This window comes from Bufo bufo, chromosome 5 (genome assembly GCF_905171765.1).
Source record: "Bufo bufo chromosome 5, aBufBuf1.1, whole genome shotgun sequence".
Lineage (NCBI taxonomy): Eukaryota > Metazoa > Chordata > Amphibia > Anura > Bufonidae > Bufo > Bufo bufo.
Genome location: NC_053393.1, coordinates 154,056,291 through 154,081,314, shown reverse-complemented (window position 1 = coordinate 154,081,314; position 25,024 = coordinate 154,056,291). Strand labels below are relative to the sequence as shown.

Below are 25,024 nucleotides of genomic sequence, written 5' to 3'. Positions count from 1 at the left end.
CATAAAGTCCCTGAAATCCCTGAAAGATCTAGTTGCAGATGAAAGGCTGACTTAGCCATCTCATACTACATAAGCATGTTTAAATGTCTGGAAGACAGCCCCGCCGATCAGCTGTGTGAAGATAATGCATTGCTCTTATGAGTGATGTGTTCTCCTCACAGTTTACCTGCTCGCCATGCAGCAGCGAGCAGGTGTTATTATAGCTCTGCTGTCCCTGTTCACTTGAATGGGACATCTTCTTCTTATTCACCAGATGATAGGTCATTAGGAAAGCAAAAGCAGATAACCCCTTTAAGATTAAGGATTAGGCAAACATGTTTCATCCCCCCTCATCTTAAATGTTGGCGCCCCACAAGGCTGTGTCCTGAGTCCATTGCTCTACTCATTGTGTGGCCACCTCCAGTTCCTCTACAATTATTAAGATTGCTGATGACACTGTTGTGGCAGGTCTGATCTCCGATAACAACGAGACGGACTACATGGAGGAGATCAATCATCTCAGTCTCAGTCTGAATGTCCGCCAAACAAAGGAGGTGGTGGTGGATTTCACCAAGAAGCGGAAGAGGATCTATCACCCCGTCAGGATTAATGGGGATATAGTGGACCGTGTAGACAGCTTTAAATACCTGTACATATTACACAAGAATTATCTTGGGATATCAAGGTTCATCATCATCTTTATCATCTCAGATGCCTTAGGGATTTCAGGCTACTCCTCAGGATACTAAAGTACTTTTACTAACTTCTACACACGTGTCATGGAGAGTATCCTGACAAGGAACATTACAGCCTGGTTCGGTAGTAGCAAGAAACAGGACGGCGCTGACCTTCCTGATTTGCGGCTCATTTATAATGAGAGGTGCTTGACCATGGCCATGAAGGTAGTGAAAGACCACAAAAACCCAAATAACGGTCTGTTTTGTCTCCTGTGGTCTGGGAAACATTACCGCATTTTGAAAGCTAACACAGATAGAATGAGTTAGAGTTTCTTCATGGAGGCCATTCGAATGCTGAATCAGAACATCATAGAGGGACAGATAAATAAATGAATGTGCGTCGTCTTGTAACAATCACGAGACATTGTTATTGTAGTATCAATGTTTTAATGTAATGTTATGCTACTTTTTTTTTATTGTAATAGAATGTCGTTTAAGCATTTCACTGCACGTTAGACTATATATTGAGCTGTGTGTGACAAACTTCAAACTTTAGCTCATCTGTATATAATATAGATCAGTGTGTCAAAGGGTTTCTGTCACCCCACAAAACTCTTTTTTTTTTTTTTTTGGATAGTTAGATTCCTTATAGGGCGATATAGGAGAATATAATAGTCTTACTTACTTTCATGCGGCCGATTCTTTATAAAACTAAGTTTTATAATATGTAAATGAGGGCTCTACCAGCAAGTAGGGCGTCTACTTGCTGGTAGCTGCTGCAGAAATCCGCCCCCTCGCCGATTGACAGGGCCAGCCGTGATCTCCTCCTCTGGCCGGCCCTGTCAGTATTTCAAAAATCGCGCGCCTCTGGTCATTCGGCGCAGGCGCTCTGAGATGAGGAGGCTCGTCTCCTCAGCACTCACTCAGTGCGCCTGCGCCGATGACGTCTTCTCTTTCGGTGATGTCATCGGCGCAGGCGCACTGAGGAGACGCGCCTCCTCATCTCAGAGCGCCTGCGCCGAATGACCAGAGGCGCGCGATTTTTGAAATACTGACAGGGCCGGCCGGAGGAGGAGATCACGGCTGGCCCTGTCAATCAACACGGCGAGGGGGCGGTTTTCTGCTGCGGCTACCAGCAAGTAGACGCCCTATCTGAAGGTAGAGCCCTGAATTACATATTATAAAACTTTGTTTTATAAAGAATCGGCCGCATGAAAGTAAGTAAGACTATTATATTCTTCTATATCGCCCTATAAGGAATCTAACTATCCAAAAAAAAAAAAAAAAGAGTTTTGTGGGGTGACAGAAACCCTTTAAGTGTTAATAAATTCAGACCTATGGTATATCTACAAGGATTTGTACATATGAGCAATTTTGAGGAAAAATTATTAGATGCAGGAGCGTTCTATTTGTCGAAAGCCTAACATTTACATTTATTTATGAATTGATATTATGTGACGTATCATGCACATTATAGCGGTTGTATCAGATGCTGCATGTGGAAGCCAACCTAGACACCCTGATCACCAGCAGTGGTCTGCGTATCTTCACTGTGGGCCAGGCTATTGCCGCCATACTAATATCTGTTATACTGGCATGTGGTATACAATATCTTAATGCATTTTTTTTTTATATCCCTGTGGCCTCCAGATGAACCAAGAAAATGCACTGGGACAGTAGCTTAGAGATTCTGGGGGGTGCAATAGGGATATGTTCCTGAACCTGATAGCCCTCTTGTAGTGTATATTACAATAGGGCCTCCAGGGTCAGTGTAAGGCCGAATGCACACATGCCGCCGCTGCACTACAGTAATACACTGGTATGATCTATACGAGTGTATTACTGTACAGCAGCGGCGGCATGAAGCGCACGGCGTCAAAGCAACCAATATTTCCCTCATTGTGCCAATATTGTAGGTGAGTGAGCAATAGCCGTCATACTGACACGTCGCTGGTACAAAACCAATATAAAATGGTCCATCATGAGGGACGCTGAGACAGACATGGCTCACACCCCCTTACTCATGCGTTCCTCCCTATTGCACCATTCAGTACAGAATAATATAGGCTGGTGATAAGTGTGTTAAACTGCATGTCGTGGAAGATTTCACTAGTGAAGGTTATAAAGCAAAATCTCCCAAACCTCTCCCTGTTTCCCAGTGATATCCACTCCCTAAAAACCAGTCTGTTCCAGTCAAGACTTCATCTCCAGTAATCTACATTTATGATTAATTTTAGATTTTTGGTGACTTACATAAGAAAGCAGTTGACATATGAATGAGGTCCTATACCGGACAATCCAGAATTCCACAAATCCCTATACTAAGAGAGTAGGCATTACGGAGGGGCAAAGGCCATTTACACAGCAAATTATAACTGAGCAAAGCAAAAAAAGAAAAAAGGTCCCCTGTGCTCTCATATCTACTGTGAGGCACCTTCAGTGCACGGGGAATGCGCCATCGCCCTATTCTTTGACAGGCAACATAATATAAAAGTGACCAAGGTGTGGAAATGAAACAAGCGGTCTAGTATAAAGTAGATTATTTGTATCAGACATAGCTCAAAGAACGTCTTCCTTCTCAGAAAATCCTGGATTTAAGGGGTTGTCCGGGTTCAGAGCTGAACCCTGACATATCCCCATTTTCACCATGGCAGCCCCCCTGTCAAGAGCATCGGAGCAGTTCATTTGAAGTCAGCTCTTTGTCGAATGCCCTTCTCTTTCTTCCTGTTCCGCTATATCTACATTATGCAGTTGAATAAGAAGAAAGAGGAGAACCTCCAGTCACGAAATCAGTGGAAGAGCCTACAGCCAGTCCAGCGGTCATGTGATCCCAGCAGGAGTAACGGAAGGGCAAGTACTGCTCAGTGGGTCTTCTCTCTACAGGTTAGCTGAAAGAGGTACAGGCCCAGAGAACCGAAATTAAATTATTTTAGATGAACAATTCTAAAATCCTTTAAATGTGGACGCCTTGAAATGTATAGGTTTGCTTTGAGAAAATAATTTTGACTTTTGGGGCCAAATAGGCAGATTTATGGAAATATCTAAATGAAAAAGAAAACGGCTTTGTTGTCCATAGCAACCAAGCACAGCACAGCTTTCATTTTTCAAAAGCAGAATATGAGAGGAAAGCTGCGCTGTGATTGGTTGCCGTCGGCTGCATAGGCAATTTCATAAATCTCTCATTTTACATTAAAGAACTTAATTTTGACACCACAACAGTTCCAGATAGTTAGGTGCCAGTAACCCAGCTGTAGGCACGCCTGGAGGAGATCTGGCCATATAAGTTTTGGGCCACCCCGACAACACTTCTATATATTCTAATATATACAGCTTGGTCAAAGCAGGACCCCGAGAGCGTTCTACCGCAGTATTACCACCGAATTATACAACCCCTAACAAATGAAGGGCCATTATCTGCACTGGAGTGTACCATGGGTGGTGTGTCCTGTGGATCTGTGCCCTATTTTCTACACCCAGTTTAATAGGATTGTATACTGCCCATGCATTATTTTCCACACTTGTGATTCATGGGCTTTTTGACTGCTGAGAATGAAATAATCTCTAGAAGTGTACACATTGTTTGCTGTAGGATTACGAAAGCTTCGGTAATTATATGTGTGAACACGTGACATCACCTCACAAGCACTCGGCTCTGCTGCTGCCTGTGAAGAATGCAGGAGTCACATAAGGACACCCTGTGCGCTGACGGGTGCTGCACGCCGGCTTACAGGCACCCACAAGTGACTTGACAATTTGTTTTCAGCTTGAAGGGCACAATGCGCCTCTCGGAAAAACAGCGCACACCAACTGTCTGACATTATAGGTGTGCTTAGCATATATTATGAGTTATATTCAGCCATGACAGATTAGTGCAAAAGGATATACTAAAAAGGACGCAAAGCTTAAAGGGGAGATGATACACACAAAAACATGTATCCAGCCCTGCGTTTCGTTTCTAATGTATGATTATAAAACCAAATATAGTTGAAAGAGAACCTGTCCCCACCCCTGAATGTCTAATTTTAGCAGCTTTTCCCATAACTCTGCATCATGCTGTTCCTCTGTGGTTCCTCTTAGAAATATATGAATAAATTGATAACTAAGTGTTAACAGTAAGGGGCGTTTTCCTAAACACTCACACATTGTCCCGACAGTGCCAGGCTGTGTAGGGACATGCCCGCCTGGCAAGGAGAACGGTAACACTCAATTATTCATATGTTTCTAGATGCAATAAGAGAGGAACAGCACAAGACAGCGTTATGAGAAAAGGTGCTCCAGAATTGTCAGGACATTAGACATAACAATGGCACTAGAAGTCACAAAACCCCTAATACCAAGGAGATCCGATAGTGATGACTAGAAATAACTGTTCTAGTAAAATAATATTACAGTATCTTGCAGACCACCAGTATGTTATTGTACTGGTTGTTTGGATGGTGGCTTCAAGTAAGATAACGGACACAGCTTTCAAGGCCGAAGTCCTGTACTTGGTCAGACATATGGATGAGACAATTTGGTAAAATGTCAGCAGTTCTGGATATGAGAAAAATGTGGATAAGCAATGTAATCACGACGAGGCTACGCGTAGAAACATACGTCATCATACACTATGGGAGGACAAAGAGGATAAGGTGCTACAAATGATAAATCAGCAGTCCACCAAAGGACTACAATCATGTCTAACCAACTGGAGTGCCGTCCTCAAACTGTACAAAGAAAGCCCATAGGATAGGTACTGTCTGAGAGTCCAAGAAGATGATTATGGAGACATATTGAAGAAAGAACCCAAAAGATGGAGAAAAGAAATAGCAGTCAGCCTATTCTCGGATTTTGCTCCTATTACAGGAAAACGTATGAGGCATGTAGGGCAGGTGTAGAAGAGTGAACTATATAGTAGAGTTCATTTATAATATAACTAATCTCACCGGTTAGAGCCATGCTATACACAAGGGGACAAGAAAGCAAACAAAACATGTTCTGAAGGAAAGGTTTATAGATTCTTGTACACCAGAAAAAAACTCAACAATTACCCAAATTCCCATGATTAAAGCGTACCAGAGTAAAAAAAAAAAAAAGTCTGCAAAGTGGCTGTGCTTCTCTGTATAAGCATAACTGTGAAGGAACAGATCTTTTTTTGGACTTCCCTAATGTTTCTTACAGCCATATCATTCCGTTTCATTTGCACAGCTAGATGGATTTCTCTCACAAGCAGGGGGCATATCCCTTCTGTGAAATCTGCCAGCAGTGTACTGCTGTGACATCCTTTTATCAAGTTTCAGAAGCTCAGTCCCCGTTTCCTATGTGCCATCTAATGTGTCTCCGTTACTGGGGACGGATTTTGACTGACAGGCAGTGGACTGCAAATTCAGTGGAAGTGAGACCCCTAGTGGCCATGATTTTACAGCTTTTTTTTTCAGGTAAATGCAAGCAGATCTTTTAAATGAGGCGATTTAGAAATTTGCTAGTTGCGCCATGCTCTATTAAATCAATTGAAACCGAGAATGTACAGTAACAAAGTCTTTAACGGGGTTGTCCAGGTTGTCCGATAACCTGCATCCCTGCCGATCAGCTTCTTCCAAGTACCGTAGCTCTGGTTACCAGCTCCGTCTGCTACACAATGGATGGAGCTTTATAGTTCAGGCACCGGAGCTGCTCTATAAAAGCGAGGGTGCTGGGTGTTGGACCCTGTCGAGCTAATCCTGGAATACCCCTGTAAAGAGCAATGTTCACATATGTCCAGTGATCTGGCGGATTTTTTATTTCGGTCTGGGTAGTGGACACGTCCGGCACGACCCATTTGGAGCACTGGAATGAGAGGTGCAATGCATCCAGCGAGGCTGCGGCTCAATGGACATATGGGAATCAGGGAATGCCCATTATACAACCGCATCACCGTGAAATCAACCACTGAAATATCTGCTCCTATTTCTTTGAATCTTAAAAAATACAGGCACGTGCAGCACATTTATAATTCACTTACCAGAAATGACAGAATATTTCCCCCACATAGCTTGCTAGCCCAGAAGAGCTTACAATCAAATAGCCCTACACCAGATGCAAGTGATCGGGGCCTCCGACATGGAAAATCTAATTTACCTGTTCCCACAACGTGGTTCGATTGTTAAAGGAAACTAACAAGAACATGAAAAGGATATACAAATTCCATGCAGATGGCGTCCACAAAGCAGCCTCGCCCCGTATACCTTACTGTATGTGGCGCTACGCAGCGTCCAGCTTAGATCAGACAGGTGATGGCCATCGCTAACACCACATCAAGCATTTTCCATGTCGCCTGCTCATTATAAAAAGTACACATCCGTTTATCTGTGCAGTACGGGCTGGAGCTAAGATCTCAGCTGCCATCAGCACGCTCATGCCTCACGGCCATCTTAAGACTGTCAAGCAACTTCACTCTAAAACAAGGAGTTCTTTAAGGGCATGAATAACTGTATAGAGCACAGCAAGTCCCTCTTTCCGAGGGGGTGATGCTCTTGGGGTCACTCTCCTCGAGGTAGAAGTTTGGCGACTACAGGACGAATCTCCAATTCCCATCTGCAAAGATGCTGCATTCCCTGAAGACGCCTGACACGGCCAGTCTGGGGGCGAGACATGGGACTTGACTCTCTGGTCGGCCGCAAGGCAGTGCAGTGGAGCTGACATTTACTCTGACAGTCTGGAACTGAAGGTGCAGGTCTCTAAATAGACAGTCAGACTCTGTTAATACAAAACGCATTAAAGCCTTAACCGATATCGCTCCTGACAAGCGGCTTACAATTAGCCCGGCACAGCTGGGCTCTACAGGGAGATTATGTGACAAGAAGCTAACAATCTACTTGCTTCGCATGTCCCATGATAGTGCTCACCTGTCCTATCATTATGGGCCGACACTGTAAGGTCACCTGTCATCTACACGATTATCTGAGTAGCATCCAGTGTTTTTAGGAGTGATCATATAAGCCTAGCCACCCATTAACTCCTTCCTGCCACAGACTATTTTCATTTAAAAATATAAACCGCTGTCTGACGGCTTGTTTTTTTTGCCAAATCATTCATGTTTTTACGGCATTCACTGCGCGCTAAAACTGTCACATTATCTTTATTGTACAGGTCAGTATGATTACAGGGATAGCAAGTTTATATCATTTTTTGGTTTTACTACTTAAAAAAAAAAACTTTGGAAAAAAAAGAAAAAAGAAATTTGCTTTGCCTCACCAAATCCAAAACTTTTTGATATTCGCTGTGTGAGGACTTTTTGTGTAGAGAGCTGTAAGTTTTATTGGTACTATTTTGTGGTACATATGACCTTTATTATTTTCTATAAAAAATATGTTTTCATGAGCAAATTTTTGTCCATTATGGTGTGCACTGTGCAGGATCAATTCTTTTTTTTTTTGTCTTTATACAGACATTGATATTTTAATAGTTCAGACATTTTTGGACGTGACAATACAACATTTTGTATATTTTTATTAGGGTACTTTCACACTTGCGTTGTTTGATTCCGGCAGGCAGTTCCATTGCCTGAACTGCCTGCCTGATCAGGCAAACTGTATGCAAGTGCATGTCATTTTTTCTGACTGATCAGGCATTTTACAGACTGATCAGGATCCTGATCAGTCTGAAAAATGCCTGATCAGTCAGAAAAATGCATTGCAATACCGGATCCGTTTTTCTGGTGTCATCAGGAAAAACGGATCCAGTATTTTTTTTTCTTTACATTTTTAAAAGGTCTGCGCATGCCGGATCCATCAGTGCCGCAATTTGAATGCCGGATCCGGCACTAATACATCCCTATGGAAAAAAATGGCGGTTCCGGCATTCAGGCAAGTGTTCCTTTTTTTCTTGGCCGGAGATAAAACCGCCGCATGCTGCAGTATTATCTCCATCCTGAAAAGTCAAAAAGACTGAACTGAAGACGTCCTGAACAGATTACTCTCCATTCAGAGTGCATTAGGATAAAACTGACCAGTTATTTTCCGGTATAGAGCCCCTAGGACTGAACTGTATGGCGGAAAAGAAAAACGCTAGTGTGAAAGTATTCTTATGGGGAAGGGAGTGATATCAATTTTTAATAGTTTAGTTTTTGTTATATATTCTTAAAAACAATATGAATTATTATTTTTTTACTATTATTTTTAGTTGCCCTAGGGTTCTTGAACAAACAACTGTTGGATCACTTCGACCATACAATGCAATACTTTGCATTGCAATCTATGACAATTGTGACTTCTTCCTATTAAGCCCTGCCACTGGCAGGTGTCAGCTGAATAGCACAGCCAGCATCCGCCACGTACGCTATGTAAAAGGCTCAGCCCATTACACCTGTCCCCCATTAGGACATAAATGTACATCAAATGTTGGGAGTCACATATTTAATAAATCAGAAGTAAAATATAAAAAACTATTTATAGAAAAAAACAAAAACATTCCACTTGCAGAAAAATATGCCTCGAAAAAGAGAATCTCCAAGCAAGAGGTATCACAGATAAGCAGGCCAATGCTGTCATTCTCTCTGCTTTCAGTCTCAACCTCTTGCAGATTAACTGTGCACCTTCAACACTATACCTCATCCGTCTCATCACTGAGGGGCCCTCACTACCCATCACTTTTCATGATGGAAAGGTGTAAGGCTCTGTAGGACACAGACACTTTAAAGCATCATTTTTTATATTTGCATTGACTGTTTCTGTTGCTCTGAGACAGGAAAGGTTTCCATTTGTTATCTAAGCTGTAGGGCCTTGATGTCCACCCTTGGCGCTTCAAAGAGAGAAGAAGAAAAAAATCAATGAGCGATCAGCAGTCGGGATGTAGTCTGCAGATTCAGGTTACCATAGGATTTTTTTCTTATTTTAACTACAGCTGAACAAATACAAAAAACGGATGAAATGTCAACTAAACAATTGTCATTTAAAGGGACACTTCCAACCAAAAATGTTCTGTCATCTGAACAACCTATATGTGAATATGCTATGCAACTGTAACTTTTTTTTTTTTTAAATGGGTGGGTGGTTTTCTGCATATTATTTTTAAGTCACTCCATGCATGGTAAGTAGTCCTTGTCCTTCTCCTTCTGAACTTTAGCATGGCAGAAAGCCTCACTCTGGCAGACCATCAGTGATGGGTGGTGACTCAATTACGGTACCACACCTCTCCTATGCTATCCCAGTAGTGTGACTTTTTTTGTAAATAAGCCCGAAAAGCAAAAGAACCCATATTATGACTTTTGAAAGCCAGAATTCTTGAGTACAGGACATGATAACTTCCCCCATGGAGTTTAAAAAGAATAACTTTCTAATAGAAGTGTCCCTTTAAATACATATCTGCATACCCGTTATAGATATGATCAGCATGCCCAACTTTCGTCCTCTCTCAAAGCCAGGATCAGTTTGGAAAAATCGTCCACAGTCCTCGCCCTGGACTGTTAACATAGAGATGTAAATATAGTATAAGGGCTCATATACAATCACATGGAGTCCGTATTAATGCATTAAATACTAGGTACTGTAGAATACCTCTGTACATAAGTCAAATGGAGCATGTCACCTTTTTTCTTCGTGGTGTCAGAAAAAAAAAGTGTAAAATCTGAAACTGAGCCAAAATAGGCTTTTGCCATACCGTTATTTCACCGACTTTCACACTTGCGCTTTCCCTTTCTGCTATTGAGATCCGTCATAGGATCTCAATAGTGGGGGAAAATGCTTCCGTTTTGTCCCCATTCATTGTCAATGGGGACAAAACAGAACGGAATGCACCAAAATGTCATGTGGTGAGGCGCAAGACGGATCCATCCTGACACACAATGTAAGTCAATGGGGACAGACCAGTTTTCTCTGACACAATATAAAACAGATCCGTCCCCTATTGACTTTCAATGGAGTTCATGACGCATCCGTCTTGGCTATGTTAAAAATAATACAACCGTATCCGTTCATAACGGGTGCAGGTGGTTGTATTATCAGAACGGAAGCGTTTTTGCCTAATTTGGTCATTTTGAAGATGTTTTACAAGCTTTTAACACGGACATCAAAACATTTCTCATCACATATTGTAGCCTCCATACAACTTTTTTATATAAAGCGTGGATGGTTTTCTGGATATAATTTTTGATGTCACTGCATGTATTCTACTTCCTGCCCTGGCTCTATTCCCCACGGCAAACAGCCTCTGTTAAAAGGGGCTGTCCCATGAAAAAAATTCGACATTTTTCAAACCAGCACCTGGATTACTTGAATAAATTTGTAATTAAAATTAGGGATGTCCCGATACCACTGCCGATACCTGTGTGCCGCTTCTAAATGTGTCTGTGTCCGTCCGCGGCCTGCCCCTGCATCTCGCACAGCAAATACAGCTTCTTCTTGCTCCCAGTCTCTGCCCCTCGCCCTGATTACCAGCGGCCGCCACCGTCCCCGGCTCCTCCCCCCATGTTCCCGATGACTCCACACAGACATCTGATCTCCGAATCGGAGCACAGGAGCAAGCCAGCCGCGGGAAATGCCTCTCCAGAGTCCAGACACCCTCCGGCCTCCTCAGACAGAGTTCGCCTGCCAGTAGTTTTAAAAGTTATAGGAACAGACCCTAGTAAGTGTATAAAGCTTAGTTAGAAGATTATAACCAGCCCAAGTGGTCACAGACAGAAAGAAATAAAGGTGATAGTGTCTGTCTTCTATGGCCCTGGTCCTTCCCTTCCTGCCTGCAAGCTGCACATTGATCTCTAAAAGCAGGCATTAGGGCAAGAAGAAATATACATTACTGTATGATGGCCACAAGACTATTATACTGAGGAGGGAGGGGCTTCAAAAATTGTTGTCCTGCCCCCATACAGTATAACGTCTCCTTGTGGCTGCCCCCATACAGTATAACGTCTCCTTGTGGCTGCCCCCATACAGTATAACGTCTCCTTGTGGCTGCCCCCATACAGTATAACGTCTCCTTGTAGCTGCCCCCATACAGTATAACGTCTCCTTGTGGCCGCCCCCATACAGTATAACGTCTCCTTGTGGCTGCCCCCATACAGTATAACGTCTCCTTGTAGCTGCCCCCATACAGTATAACGTCTCCTTGTGGCCGCCCCCATACAGTATAACGTCTCCTTGTGGCTGCCCCCATACAGTATAACGTCTCCTTGTAGCTGCCCCCATACAGTATAACGTCTCCTTGTGGCTGCCCCCATACAGTATAACGTCTCCTTGTAACTGCCCCCATACAGTATAACGTCTCCTTGTGGCTGTTCTCATACAGTGTAACATCTCCTTGTGGCTGCCCCCATACAGTATAACGTCTCCTTGTGGCTGCCCCCATACAGTATAACGTCTCCTTGTGGCTGCCCCCATACAGTATAACGTCTCCTTGTGGCTGCCCCCATACAGTATAACGTCTCCTTGTAGCTGCCCCCATACAGTATAACGTCTCCTTGTGGCTGCCCCCATACAGTATAACGTCTCCTTGTAGCTGCCCCCATACAGTATAATGTCTCCTTGTTGCTGCCCCCATACAGTATAACGTCTCCTTGTGGCTGCCCCCATACAGTATAACGTCTCCTTGTGGCTGCCCCCATACAGTATAACGTCTCCTTGTGGCTGCCCCCCATACAGTATAACGTCTGCTTGTGGCTGCCCCTATACAGTATAACGTCTCCTTGGAATGTTATAGTTCTGTTTTTGGTTGGTCAGAAAATACATGTGTGTGTATTTTATTGTTAAAATTGGTATCGGTAATTGGTATCGGTGAGTACTTAAATAAAAGTATCGGTACTCGTACTCAGTCTTAAAAAAATTGTATCGGGACATCCCTAATTAAAATGTAGTACAGCCACTGAGCAATTCAATGAGATCCATCTGTATAGCGCCACCTGCTGTTTGCGGTTTTTCTAATTTCTCTGTCCTGCTCACTCAGACGGAAGCACATGCTCAGTTCCATCCTTCAACTGGCACCAGCTGCAGTGGAAAGGACATGCCCCCGAGCTGCCAGCTTGAAATAAATCTAGCAGAGTAAATGGAGCAATGAATAGGGGGATCTATGGATCCACAGGAGGTACAGGACTAGTTCTAAGTTTGTCAGAAAGAGACGGTCACGTCCTATATGACTGGATTTAAATTTTTTACATTAATCATGGGTTAGCTTTTTCAGTCAGACCACCGCTGCGAACACAGAGCAGCTCCACAGTAGTGACACAGTAAGTGCAATGCTCGTCTGGGGGCACCTTTGTCTAGACCAGGCATGCTCAACCTGTGGCCCTCCAGCTGTTGCAAAACTACAACTCCCAGTATGCCCAAACAGCTTACAGCTATCAGCCTACAGCAGGGCAGGGTGGGAGTTTTACAACAGCTGGAGGGCCGCAGGTTTAGCATTCCTGGTCTAGACCTATTGAGAGATCAAGACGCTTATCCCAATTCTACACTTACTACTATCACTAGGATTACCCTTCAGAAAACATCTTCCTCTCACAGCGGCAGTAAACAGACAATGGGTGCCATGTCTATATAGGAGTTTTATCTCTCTGTGCTGATTGCTACAGAAGGACAGCATTTTGCATTCAACTTTCAATGACACAGTACGGCTGAAATGGGGGGGGGGGGGGGGGGGGGAGCCATAAATTATGAAGTCAGTTTTCTATGAATACTGGGTTTACTCCTTTCTGACAAAATGTCCCTTTAAGTATCTGATCTGTTGGATTTAATTCTTCTGTCCACTTACATATAGTAGTCTATATTCTGTATTTTCTTTTTGTTGGATAAGTAAAAAAACATAGAAAATAAAATTAATAATTAATTAAATATATATATATATATATATATATATATATATATATATATATATATATATATATATATATATATATATATATATGTCAGGTCCATAAATATTAGGACAGCAACACAATTCTAACATTTTTGGCTCTATACACCACCACAATGGATTTGAAATGAAACAGACAAGATGTGCTTTAACTGCAGACTGTCAGCTTTAATTTGAGGGTAGTTACATCCAAATCAGGTGAACGGTGTAGGAATTACAACAGTTGGCATATGTGCCTCCCACTTGTTACGGAACCAAAAGTAATGGGACAGAATAATAATCATAAATCAAACTTTCCCTTTTTAATACTTGGTTGCAAATCCTTTGCAGTCAATTACAGCCTGAAGTCTGGAACACATAGACATCACTAGACGTTGGGTTTCATCCCTGGTGATGCTCTGCCAGGCCTCTACTGCAACTGTCTTCAGTTCCTGATTGTTCTTGGGGCATTTTCTCTTCAGTTTTGTCTTCAGCAAGTGAAATGCACGCTCAATCAGATTCAGGTCAGGTGATTGACTTGGTCATTGCATAACATTCCACTTCTTTCCCTTAAAAACCTCTTTGGTTGCTTTTGCAGTATGCTTTGGGTCATTGTCCATCTGCACTGTGAAGTGCCGTCCAATGAGTTCTGAAGCATTTGGCTGAATATGAGCAGATAATATTGCCGAAAACACTTCAGAATTCATAAAGTAGCATAGACAAACCGCTCACTCCCCTTACAATTCTGGATTGGATGCTCTAGTCTTAAATTGATTCCCTCAAATCAACAAAGGCGTAATAAAAAGTATATATTATGGAAGTTCGTCTACTAATATCCGGAGATACACAAAGAAATTGGAGCGCTCCAAAGATAAAGACCAGGAATTTCAGCCATTCAAACGGGTCAGTACAAGTATAAGTTCACCTTTTGTGATATTAAATCCTGATCGTATAACCGGATCTGAGATTTGTTGATAACGATCGAGAGAGACCAGAGATGAACGAACCAGGTGGGACGCTAATCACTGAGAACCACGTGAATAAATACAGTGAGTAAAAATCAAAAGGATTGAATATTGTGACTGCAGGTTAAACCGACATTCACCTGTGAGTAACAACTTGGTGTCCGATTGGATACTTTATCAAATATTTATATCGGACAATTCCGAATATTTGAAGAAGTGCCTTGCATGGATTTTGCATGTTATATTGCATATAAGAAAGAAAGGAATGCCAATACTATTATAAGGAATAGACTGACACTTTTGGCTTGCGATATTTTTGCACATTCAGGACGTATGGTCCCCTTCTTTTTGGACTTTTTATTGAAGTTATAGATTTTAGGTATTTTTAGGGACTGATATTGTCTCCGCTGCAGCGATTGTTATTTTAATATTGTATTGTAATGTTGTATTTTAATATATTTTGCCAATTAAATATTGTGTAACAACACTATTACTATTGCTCTATTTCCATGCGAGGGAGTGCCAGTCTCATACTACATAATATATACTTCAGAATTCATCCTGCTGCTTTTGTCAGCAGTCACATCAATAAATACAAAAAAAACAGTTCTATTGGCAGCCATATATGCCCACGCCATGACACTACCACCACCATGCTTCACTGATGAGGTGGTATGCTTAGGATCATGAGCAGTTCCTTTCCTTCTCCATACTCTTCTCTTCCCATCACTCTGGTACAAGTTGATCTTGGTCTCATCTGTCCATAGGATGTTCCAGAACTGTGAAGGCTTTTTTAGATGTCGTTTGGCAAATTCTAATCTGGCCTTCCTGTTTTTGAGGCTCACCAGTGGTTTACATCTTGTGGTGAACCCTCTGTATTCACTCTGGTGAAGTCTTCTCTTGATTGTTGACTTTGACACACATACACCTACTTCCTGGAGAGTGTTCGTGATCTGGTCAACTGTTGTGAAGGGTGTTTTCTTCACCAGGGAAAGAATTCTTCGGTCATCCACCACAGTTGTTTTCCGTGTTGCTGAGATCACCGATGCGTTCCTTCTTTTTAAGAATGTTCCAAACAGTTGTTTTGGCCACGCCTAATGTTTTTATCTCTCTGATGGGTTTGTTTTGTTTTTTCAGCCTAATGATGGCTTGCTTCACTGATAGTGGCAGCTCTTTGGATCTCATCTTGAGAGTTGACAGCAACAGATTCCAAATGCAAACAGCACACTGGAAATGAACTCTGGACCTTTTATCTGCTCATTGTAATTGGGATAATGAGGGAATAACACACACTTGGCCATGGTACAGCTGAGAAGCCAATTGTCCCATTACTTTTGGTCCTTAATAAGTGGGAGGCACATATGCAAACTGTTGTAATTCCTACACCGTTCACCTGATTTGGATGTAAATATCCTCAAATTAAAGATAACAGTCTGCAGTTAAAGCATATCTTGTTCGTTTCATTTCAAATCCATTGTGGTGGTGTATAGAGGCAAAAATTTTACAATTGTGTTGATGTCCCAATATTTATGGACCTGACTGTATATAATATAATATAGCTAGGGGAAAAGGAGGATGACGGAGTGCACGGACACACCTATTGCCAGTGGCTCATGTTCTGTCTTATCCAGCACGAGAAGCTATATGAAGCTCCAGTCTTCTTCTAGGTCCTGTGATGATCTTCCGACATTAAAACAGGTCTACAGAATGATAGCAAACCTCCTAACAATACAGTGCAATTATCACGTTGCACCCGGCAAACAAAAGACTTTTACTCTTCACCTGGTCTCCTCGAGTCTTCTGTAACTAATAGCAAGAAGCTGCTCAAGATGATTTGATGCCGCTCCTGGAGATTGCCAACAATAGACCTGGTTTTAAAGAGCTTAAAATGTCTTACATTGTGAAAATGGCCTTCGATGAAAGGGCTTTTTGCATATAAAAAGTGTTCCTAATATTTCTAAACCCTCTTGAATATGTATGCACGCCTCTACAACTAATGCTTCAGAGAAAAAAAGAAAAGAAAAGAAAAAAAAAAAGCAACCACAAGGTACGAGTGCGGATAAGCTTTCTGCAAAGAGCACAGAAAATATTACAATTTACCCATCAGCAGAATAGGTCTACATAGAGCATTTTTACAAATCATCATAAGATCTAGCAAAATAGCTTAAAGACAGAATAGAGCAAAACCACGTTTAGATCATGCCAGCGATTTGCTGCTGAACAATAGGATTCGAACCCAATGCTACTTCTGAATAATGCTGCTCGGAGTTCCAGGAAAGCTTGTTGCAAGAAACTCTGGGAATGCATCCGAGAAGCTGCCTCGGAGCCGAGTACACACCCTGAATGTTGCCCAGGGTGGAGAGCGGTTGACATGATCCGAGTACAACTCATTGTGCAATCTCACACAGAGGTGCCAGAGTGATTTACCACCTGCCCTATAAAAGAAGGATGGCATAATAAGATCAGATTTCAGAAAGTGCCAGGAGATACTGGCTTCATACCAAGACCATGCCTACCAATCTATAGCGAGGTGCACCACTGTAACAGGGTGAAAAACCAGAAAAATGTATCCAAGAAGAAGTCAAATCTACCGTACTACATACAAATCTCCAGGGAATCCTGGCCAGTCCAACACCCTTAGGTTTTACTGTCAGACAGCAGAATTGTAAGGGCAGCTTCACATCACGCTTCGTTTTCCCTTCTTCCACTCCGTCAGAAGAACAGAAAAAAAAAGATCTTTTATTTTGAGCATCCCTTATGCTTATTTTGCAGCCGTTTTCACCATTTCCGTCTGAGATCCATTATTTTTGAAGGGAGGAAAGATGCCCTACGAGGGTCTTTCCCCCGCCCATCAAAAGTAACAGCTCTCAGGTGGAAATGGCTAAAAACGGATGAAAAATAACCATATCGGATGCAAAAAAAAAAAAAGGATCCGTTCTTTTTTCTGTTCTGATGGAGCAGAAGAACGGAAAACTAACCGGTGATGTGAACCTATCACATCACGATTTTATCCCATGTTTAACATATACACATGACATATGAATTAAAGGGTTATACCCACCTCAGACAATGATGGCATATGCCATCAATGCCAGATAGGGCACGGGTCCCACCAGAACGGTCCCTCCGCAGTGAAGGAGAGAGCACCACACATGTATGGCCACCTCTCCATTCACTGCTATGGGACTGCTGGAAATAGCCAAGCCACCTACCTGACATTGATGGCTTATCCCATCAATGTCGGACATGGGAATACCCCTTTAAATGGATGCCTCGGACATATGCAGTGACATCCATCATCATAGGTGCCCAGTGTTAAAAAAATAAAATAAAATAAAAATCCATTTTATTAATTTAATGTATATGTTTTACTACTGCCAGTATACTATGATTTCACACATAGCGTGTGACAAAACCATGATGTGAACACAGCCTAAAACGTACACCATTAAGATCAAACCAATGGTGATGGTGGATTCACACAACCGTGTATATTGTGCAAAATGCAGATCCCAAAATAATAGGGAGGACATGTGTTGCATTAGTTTTCTTTGCGAATCGGACCCATTGTAACAACGCCGTTTTGCAGACAAGAATAGGACATGTGCTCTCTTTTTTGCGGGAAGGTGGACAGCACACGGTGTGCGGTCTGATATTTTTTGCCGACCCATAGGAATGAACGGGTCTGCATCTGATCCACAAAAAAATTCTAAAAGAGGCCTAAAAAGGTATAAATAGCTCAAATAGCTGATTCATAAGGCCGGGTCCAGACGCGGAGCATTTGCTGTAGCTTCGCTGTGTGGATTCCACAGTGGTTTACAGTACAATATACTGAAGGGCATACTCCACTAAAATGTAACAGTATTCATTACTTGAGTCATTCATTAGTAACTAGACAGCAGCGTTTCTTTATTTTCCAGGTAAGGCGATGTACATTTTTTTTTTGCCATGCGTCTGGGCTATGCATTGCTCAGTACTTTGGGGAATAATCGTTCTATCCAGAATACGGAGGAATAGCGCCCGATGTGCCCCGTCTGGTTATGGCACACCACCCTCACTGTACCATGGTGGAGCACCCGTCCTAATAAGGATGACCTCAGATGCACCCTTTCCCCATCCTGTCCAACATACATACGTAATGCATATACTAGTACTCCTACGCGTTTCCTTGGTCTTTCACCAGATCAGGGAGCTGGATTCAGGCTGAATAGTATACTGCTAGTGGCTTATTCAGTCTGAATGGCTGAAGGTCCATGGAAATGCATAGACTGAGCACTAGTACATGAAGATTTTCTGTATAGGTCTTCAGTATCTACTGCCGATTAGCTGTTTGAGAAGGCACTGACGCAGCGGCCTTCTCCAGCTTTACCTAGGCCAAGTGACGACACGTTCATTGGTCACATGGCATAGACGCAGCTCAGCCCCATAGAAGAGAATATGCAATGTACGGCGCGGTGCTTGGTGAGCAGGGAGAAGGCTGCGGTGCTCACAGGAGGGCTAGTGCCTTCTCAAACAGCTGAACAGAGGGGGTCCCAGGTTTCAGCAAGCTAGGGTCCTGTGTGTATCTTAAGTCACCCTACTAGGTGCATTATATCAAGACAGGACTCATTAGGAACCCTGTGTTCTGGATGGGGCAGCTATCCCCTAAAAAGGTGAGCACTACACAGCCCAGATGCACACAAACCCAGGACATCACTTTACTGGAAAATAAAGAAACAGTGGGGAGTTACAAATGTCAGTCTTTGTATTAAGCTGCAGATTCCTTATGACGAGCTGACATACATTTGAACTATAATTTATGCAAATTTCTGGTGTAAATTATAGTAAGTCTGAAGGGGTGCAAGAGGCCACTCCGAGGCGCGTGCACTCCCGGGGGTCTTGGCCTGCTCCATGAGCCTCAGAAGCCCAGGACGCTATAGCTAGGTGCACTGTGCAGGTGCTGAGGGCAATAGAGAACAGCGCAAGTGTGAGATATCAGGAGCATCATGCCTGAAGGGAGAAAAAATGGCTGTCCACGAAGAGTAAAAGCGGCAAGAAGGAGGGTGGCAAGCTTGACTTGAAGGCCGCTGCCCCCTTGACTTCAAGCTGCCTCAATTACATATGCAGAGCAAGGAGAACAAACCCGATTTTCTGCAAACTTGGCCATTTGAGGACAGAACAAAATACAGCATTGGAGACCAGATGATTTGCTGGTGGTTGGGGGGAGACATTATGGAGAGGTCAGGTTCCGTATATATTGGACACCTAAGGCTGAGCACTCAGTCAGGAACTACTGAGCAAGAATTGAAACCTACAGTACAATACCGAACATCTGGATAGGGTGTTCAGTTGTAGAAATGCTCCAGATTCTCTCCATTCTCCATGGATTGCAGCCTTTGCAGTGCATAGAGGAAAATCTGTGGTGTACATGTGGTTTTTGACGTGATCTGCTTCAAAATGTGCAGCGGAAATTTCTGCAGCTGAACAGATACACCCTTAAAGGGGATGTCTCACGTCAGCGAAAGGCATTTATCACGTAGACAATGTTACTACAAGGCACTTACTACTGTATTGTGATTGTCTATGTTGCCTCCTTTGGTGGCTTGATTCATTTTTCCATAACATTATACACTGCTTATTTCCATGGTTTCGACCACCCTGCAATCCAGCAGAGGTGGACGTGCTCGCACACTATAGGAAAAAGTGCCAGCCTTTCTGGTGGTGAGGACTGTGGGAGCACTCATAGGCCATCTCTTTTTCCTATAGCATGCAAGCACGGCCACCACTGCTGAATTGGTGGTGGTCGTAACCCCTGGAGGATCAAAGCTAGGGACAAAACAACCTGTCTCTGCCATCATGTGAAGCAATACAGAAGGAAGCTTTCTCTCTACCATAGAGTCTAATACACTCTTCATACGCTGCAGTCACAATCAAAGCTGTGCCTTAGTGAAGTAGACTAAATAGCAGCCCTACAGCCAGAAATAGTATGGAAGTCTCACCCAAATGGGACACACTTATAAATAACTTAAGACCACAACTGCAGTTCCAGCTCTGCTACATATGGCTTCCTGATTCAGCTGGATCCATATGTTTTCATTTTTCTGCAGAAAACATTCACTGAACTTGCTTGCATTTCCAGCTCTCTTTTTTACAGTAATACATATATTACCTAAATGCTGGAAACCTTTGCAATATTAACCATACCAAGTTGTGTATCAACACAACTATAGACAACCCGCTTCTCAATAAGATCAGCAGACTTACCTGGACTCTGGGTACTTGGTTAGAGTCGCCAAACTGCTTGTGTACATGTGGCCGCCAACATCAATGTGAACTGGCGCATTGGACTTGGTGAGCTGTGCAGGAGTGGGGATGCCTTGATTGTTCAGAGGTGAGGCCGGTGATCTGGTGATCAGGGGTCTTGACATGTTGGGTCGAGTGTCCTAAGAGAACAAGAGGAGGATGGCATGATTAACATGAAATACTGATTTGAACACCTAAAGTGATCCTCCGCTTAAAGAAAACAAATTCACTTCAACAGCGGAACAAACAGAACACTTACATGGTGCCCTCCTTATCATCGTTTTCGTTGCAGATCTACTAATTGCTAGTCTCCTCTTCTGCCATCCAAGATGGCCACACTGCTTCTCAGACCTAATGTGCATTGGTAGTCCAAAGACACTTCCTGTATGTCCAGTTCTGCTCATGGATTGGCCAGAACTGTGAGCAATGCTGGCCAATCCAAGGACAGCAAGGAATGTCTTGGACTACAAAAGGCACAGGCACCCTGAGGAGAAGTGCAGCCATCTGGGATGTAAGAAGAGGGGCCAGAAATCTGGCAGATCTGTAGCTAAAAATACAAAAAGGAGGTCACTGTGTAAGAGTTCTGTTCATTCCCCAGTTACAGGGATTTTTTTTCCTTGAACCTGAGGGTTGCTTTAACAGATTGACACCAATTTCTTTACAAGGCCTCAATCCCATCACGTTTTTCATCTAAGTTTAGTGTATACGTGTCAAACCTTCCGACATACATGCCAAACCTCTCCATAGCCCTCCTTTGAAGGACAAAAAAAAGCCCTCCACTGAAGGCCAAGAGTGTCATTTCAGCCTCTGTGTAACCTGTATACCTTGATACATCACACACAAAAAAAGCAGGGCTAATACAGCATGTACGGTAAAAAACTAAAGTGTCATGTCATCTAGTCATGACAAAAAAAATAATCTGAAACCTAGTTACAACCTAAAACATGTCAACATTTTCTCTGACAGTTTTCACATTATTAGAACTTCTAACGCACATTCAATGTAAGAGTTTAGCATAAAATACAATGGAACTCTATGGTAAACGGATGCCACTGTATGGCATCAGTCTGAGGCATCAGTTAAGGTATATATGTTTTTTGTATGCGTTAAGCGGATGGGAAAACCGTTATGTGAACCCAGCCTTAAAGGGGTTGTCTCATCATGGACAATGGGGGCATATCGATAGGATATGCCCCCATTGTCTTATAGGGGCGGGTCACATTGCTGGGACCTGTACCTTTATCGAGAATGGAGCCCCGCAATGTGGTGGCTGGAGGACTCTGGTCCGGCCACCACCAAGCCGGCTCCCCATAGAAATGAATGGGAGCGTACCGCGCATGCGCGGCCCCTGCTCCCATTCATTTCTATAGGGCCGACGGAAATAGCCAGCCCCATAGAGAATGAATCCTTCACTTGCGGGGCTCTGTACTCGATATAGGTGCGGGTCCCAGCGGTGGGACTCACACCTATAAGACAATGGTGGCATATCCTAGCGATATGCCCCCATTGTCCATGATGAGACAACCCCTTTTACAGTAGACAGTGTAAAGGGGGAGGCTTCTGCTGCAGCCAGTTGTGCTGCAGCCAGTTGTTTTTTTTTTTGCGATGTGGACAGATTGCCGACCCATTTAAGTTGAATGGGACTGCATCAGTCAGCGCGGGCCACACAGACAGTGCCCATGCATTGGGGAGCACAATTTACGGTCCCCAATGCACGGCAGTTTGTGTGCATGAGCCCTTAGTGTGTATACAGATATAGCTGTTAGTCACTGATAGTTGTACACAGTAGGTGTTCACTGATAACACCGCCCCCATGAACAATGAAGTCAGAAAAAGCTGAGAATTAAAATGAATAAATTACGTTTTACTGAACATTTTCCCATAAAACAATATCTACAATCTGCTCTGCTCCTCCTGCTCTATAAACACGCTGCCTGGAGATTGCATTGCATTTTATGGTGGCAGGTAACCTTGAGCGAACAGAGCTTCGGATCATCAATCTGAAGTCGATTAGTTCAAAAACTTTGATTTTAATGCTGTCTCCGTACAGTATTAAAATGTATGGGCCCCGTGGAGCCAAACTTGGTTTCACACCGAAGTTGCGCGAGACTTCGGTGAATTAATTCAGTATTCCTATTTGCGTCTTTAAGACCCTTTTAAAACAGGAATTCGAAGTCGGGTCTGGTATCGAGGTACCAACAGGTAGCTTTTGACCAAATCGACTTTGGATCGATGATCCGATGCTCGGGTTCGCTCAAGACTAGCGACAGGTCCTCCTTAAGGATGCGTTGGACCCTGAACGGTGAATGCATGTTTTGTAACACTTGTGATATGTACAGAGTTTATCCAAACAACAACAGGGCACAAAGCAACCTCTTGGAGATCCATCTTTGAGCTAATTGGCCTCTTGAGAGATCGGGACAAGGGCATATCGCTCTCAATTACATCTGATCCTGGAGTGCAAGCGGATAATGCAATGCTAGGGAAACAACAGGCGTTAATTGATGTAATGAGAGGGTCTTAGAAATGCTCCCCACTCTGTGCAGGGAACTGATAAGAAATAAATCCTGCCGTAAAAGGCAGAATCCGCCCCTGCAGGAATCCATCATTTCAAGACGGGAGGGCCACAATTGCTGCACAGCGTGATTTGCAGCGTTTCAGACTTGGCACAAACCATCAGGCGACAGCTCAATAGGGCTTACTTATAAATTATCCATGCTCACCGCCAGCCACTGCTATATTAATGTAAACTGGAGTTTACCTTATAGACTCGCATTTACTAAAATTTTCCCTTGGCTGGAACTAAATCTTATCAAGTAGCAGGTAAACAACCAATAAATTAGAGGGCCTGAGAGCAAAGCAGCATGCTGAATTATTATACGCACGATGTGAAAAACAGCCATCCCGATCTGGTCAATTTAATGTCTTTCACAGCACTAAATCCCTCCTAGCTTCCTCCAGTCCCTGCTACAGGTAAGTTCAAAGACACATACGCCACATAAAGCGTACATCTACTGCCATAATACACAAAGAGGAAGAAATTGTACAATAAAATAAAAAAAAATCATAAATAAAAAATATGAATTTAATATTTAAAATAAATTAATAATAAAAACCCCGCCTATAATATTGTTAACAAAATCCTACCCCAAACCCAGTGACCTTAAAAAGGGGTTGTCCAGCTGGGTAGGCATTTTTATTTTTTCTTAAAAAAGGGGCTTGAATAGCTTAAAAAGGTAAAACTCACCTTACCGATTCTCCCCGGTCTCTATTTCCCGGTAAAGCAAATGTGACCTTTTTTAAAGTCATTCTATAACTTTTTAAAATATATTTGGCTGGATAACCCTTTTGACTAGGGCATGTAATTTTTGAAAAATACATTATACAATTGTGGAAACAACGCAATTTTAAACATAGGAATTTTATTCTATCTTTTTATTTAAACATTGTTGGTTTGAAAGCAAAAAAAATGATATTTTCCATACAACAAAAGTCCAATTCTGCTAAGGAAAAAAGCAACTGCTGTTCAATCAAAATGATAAAAAAAAAAAAAAAAAAAAGCCCTAATTGTCAGGAAAAGAACGAGTCGGGAAAGGAAGCAATATGTATAACAACAAAACATTAGTAATTGGCTTGTATTAACTTTCTGTACATGATAAATGGCATTTCCTGAAGTGACACAACCCCTTTAAGTATTGACGTTTTTCCAGATAGCCGGAGGTCCGACTCTTAGCACCCCTCTCAAGCAGCTGTTTGCAGGATTTGTCGCTGGAAGAAGGCACCACTGATGATCATAAAATATGTCAAACATCCAAGTGGTTACGGTTATCAAATATACGTCAGATTATTCTATGTTTGCGGCTTATTATATTTGTCTTACTAAAAAGCAACAACGGGACTCAAGGTCTATCACCAGGCGCTTTGCCTCTGTCCTTCTATGCCACAACTGACTGACTGCCAGAGGTAAAAGGTTGCCCTCCTCTCTGCCATGAGAACAGAATTATGGCTATAAATTAGGTTCTATTCATGCTGCCGGCTGTTACAGAGGCCATGATGGATCAGTTATGATCTGATCTGCACTGAAATCTTATCAGAGCAAAGAAAACGGAAAGAAGTAACTAAAGTGTGAACAGAGCCTTATAGTCCCTTTACACGGGCCGAGAATCTGGCAGATAATTGTTAACGAGCGCACATAGGAACGAGTGTACACAGGAACGCTCGTTAGAGATTATCTGGCGCATGTAAAGGTGTCGCTGATTACCTGATGAGCGAGCAAAGTGTTCGTTGATCGGATAATACATCATTTGTGCGGACACAAAAATCGTTGTTTGCCGGTAGCAGATCTTG

The 25,024-nt window shown here is 42.8% G+C and overlaps 1 protein-coding gene across 1 annotated transcript in view; it reads right to left on the bottom strand.

Annotated features, from left to right (window-relative positions):
* The window catches only part of KCTD1 (potassium channel tetramerization domain containing 1), a 68,396-nt gene that overhangs the window by 5,714 nt on the left and 37,658 nt on the right, over window positions 1-25,024 (bottom strand). The window contains exon 2 of the mRNA XM_040432960.1: window positions 20,639-20,817. Coding sequence (XP_040288894.1) covers window positions 20,639-20,817 — 179 coding nt within the window. The remainder of the gene's footprint in view (window positions 1-20,638; window positions 20,818-25,024) is intronic.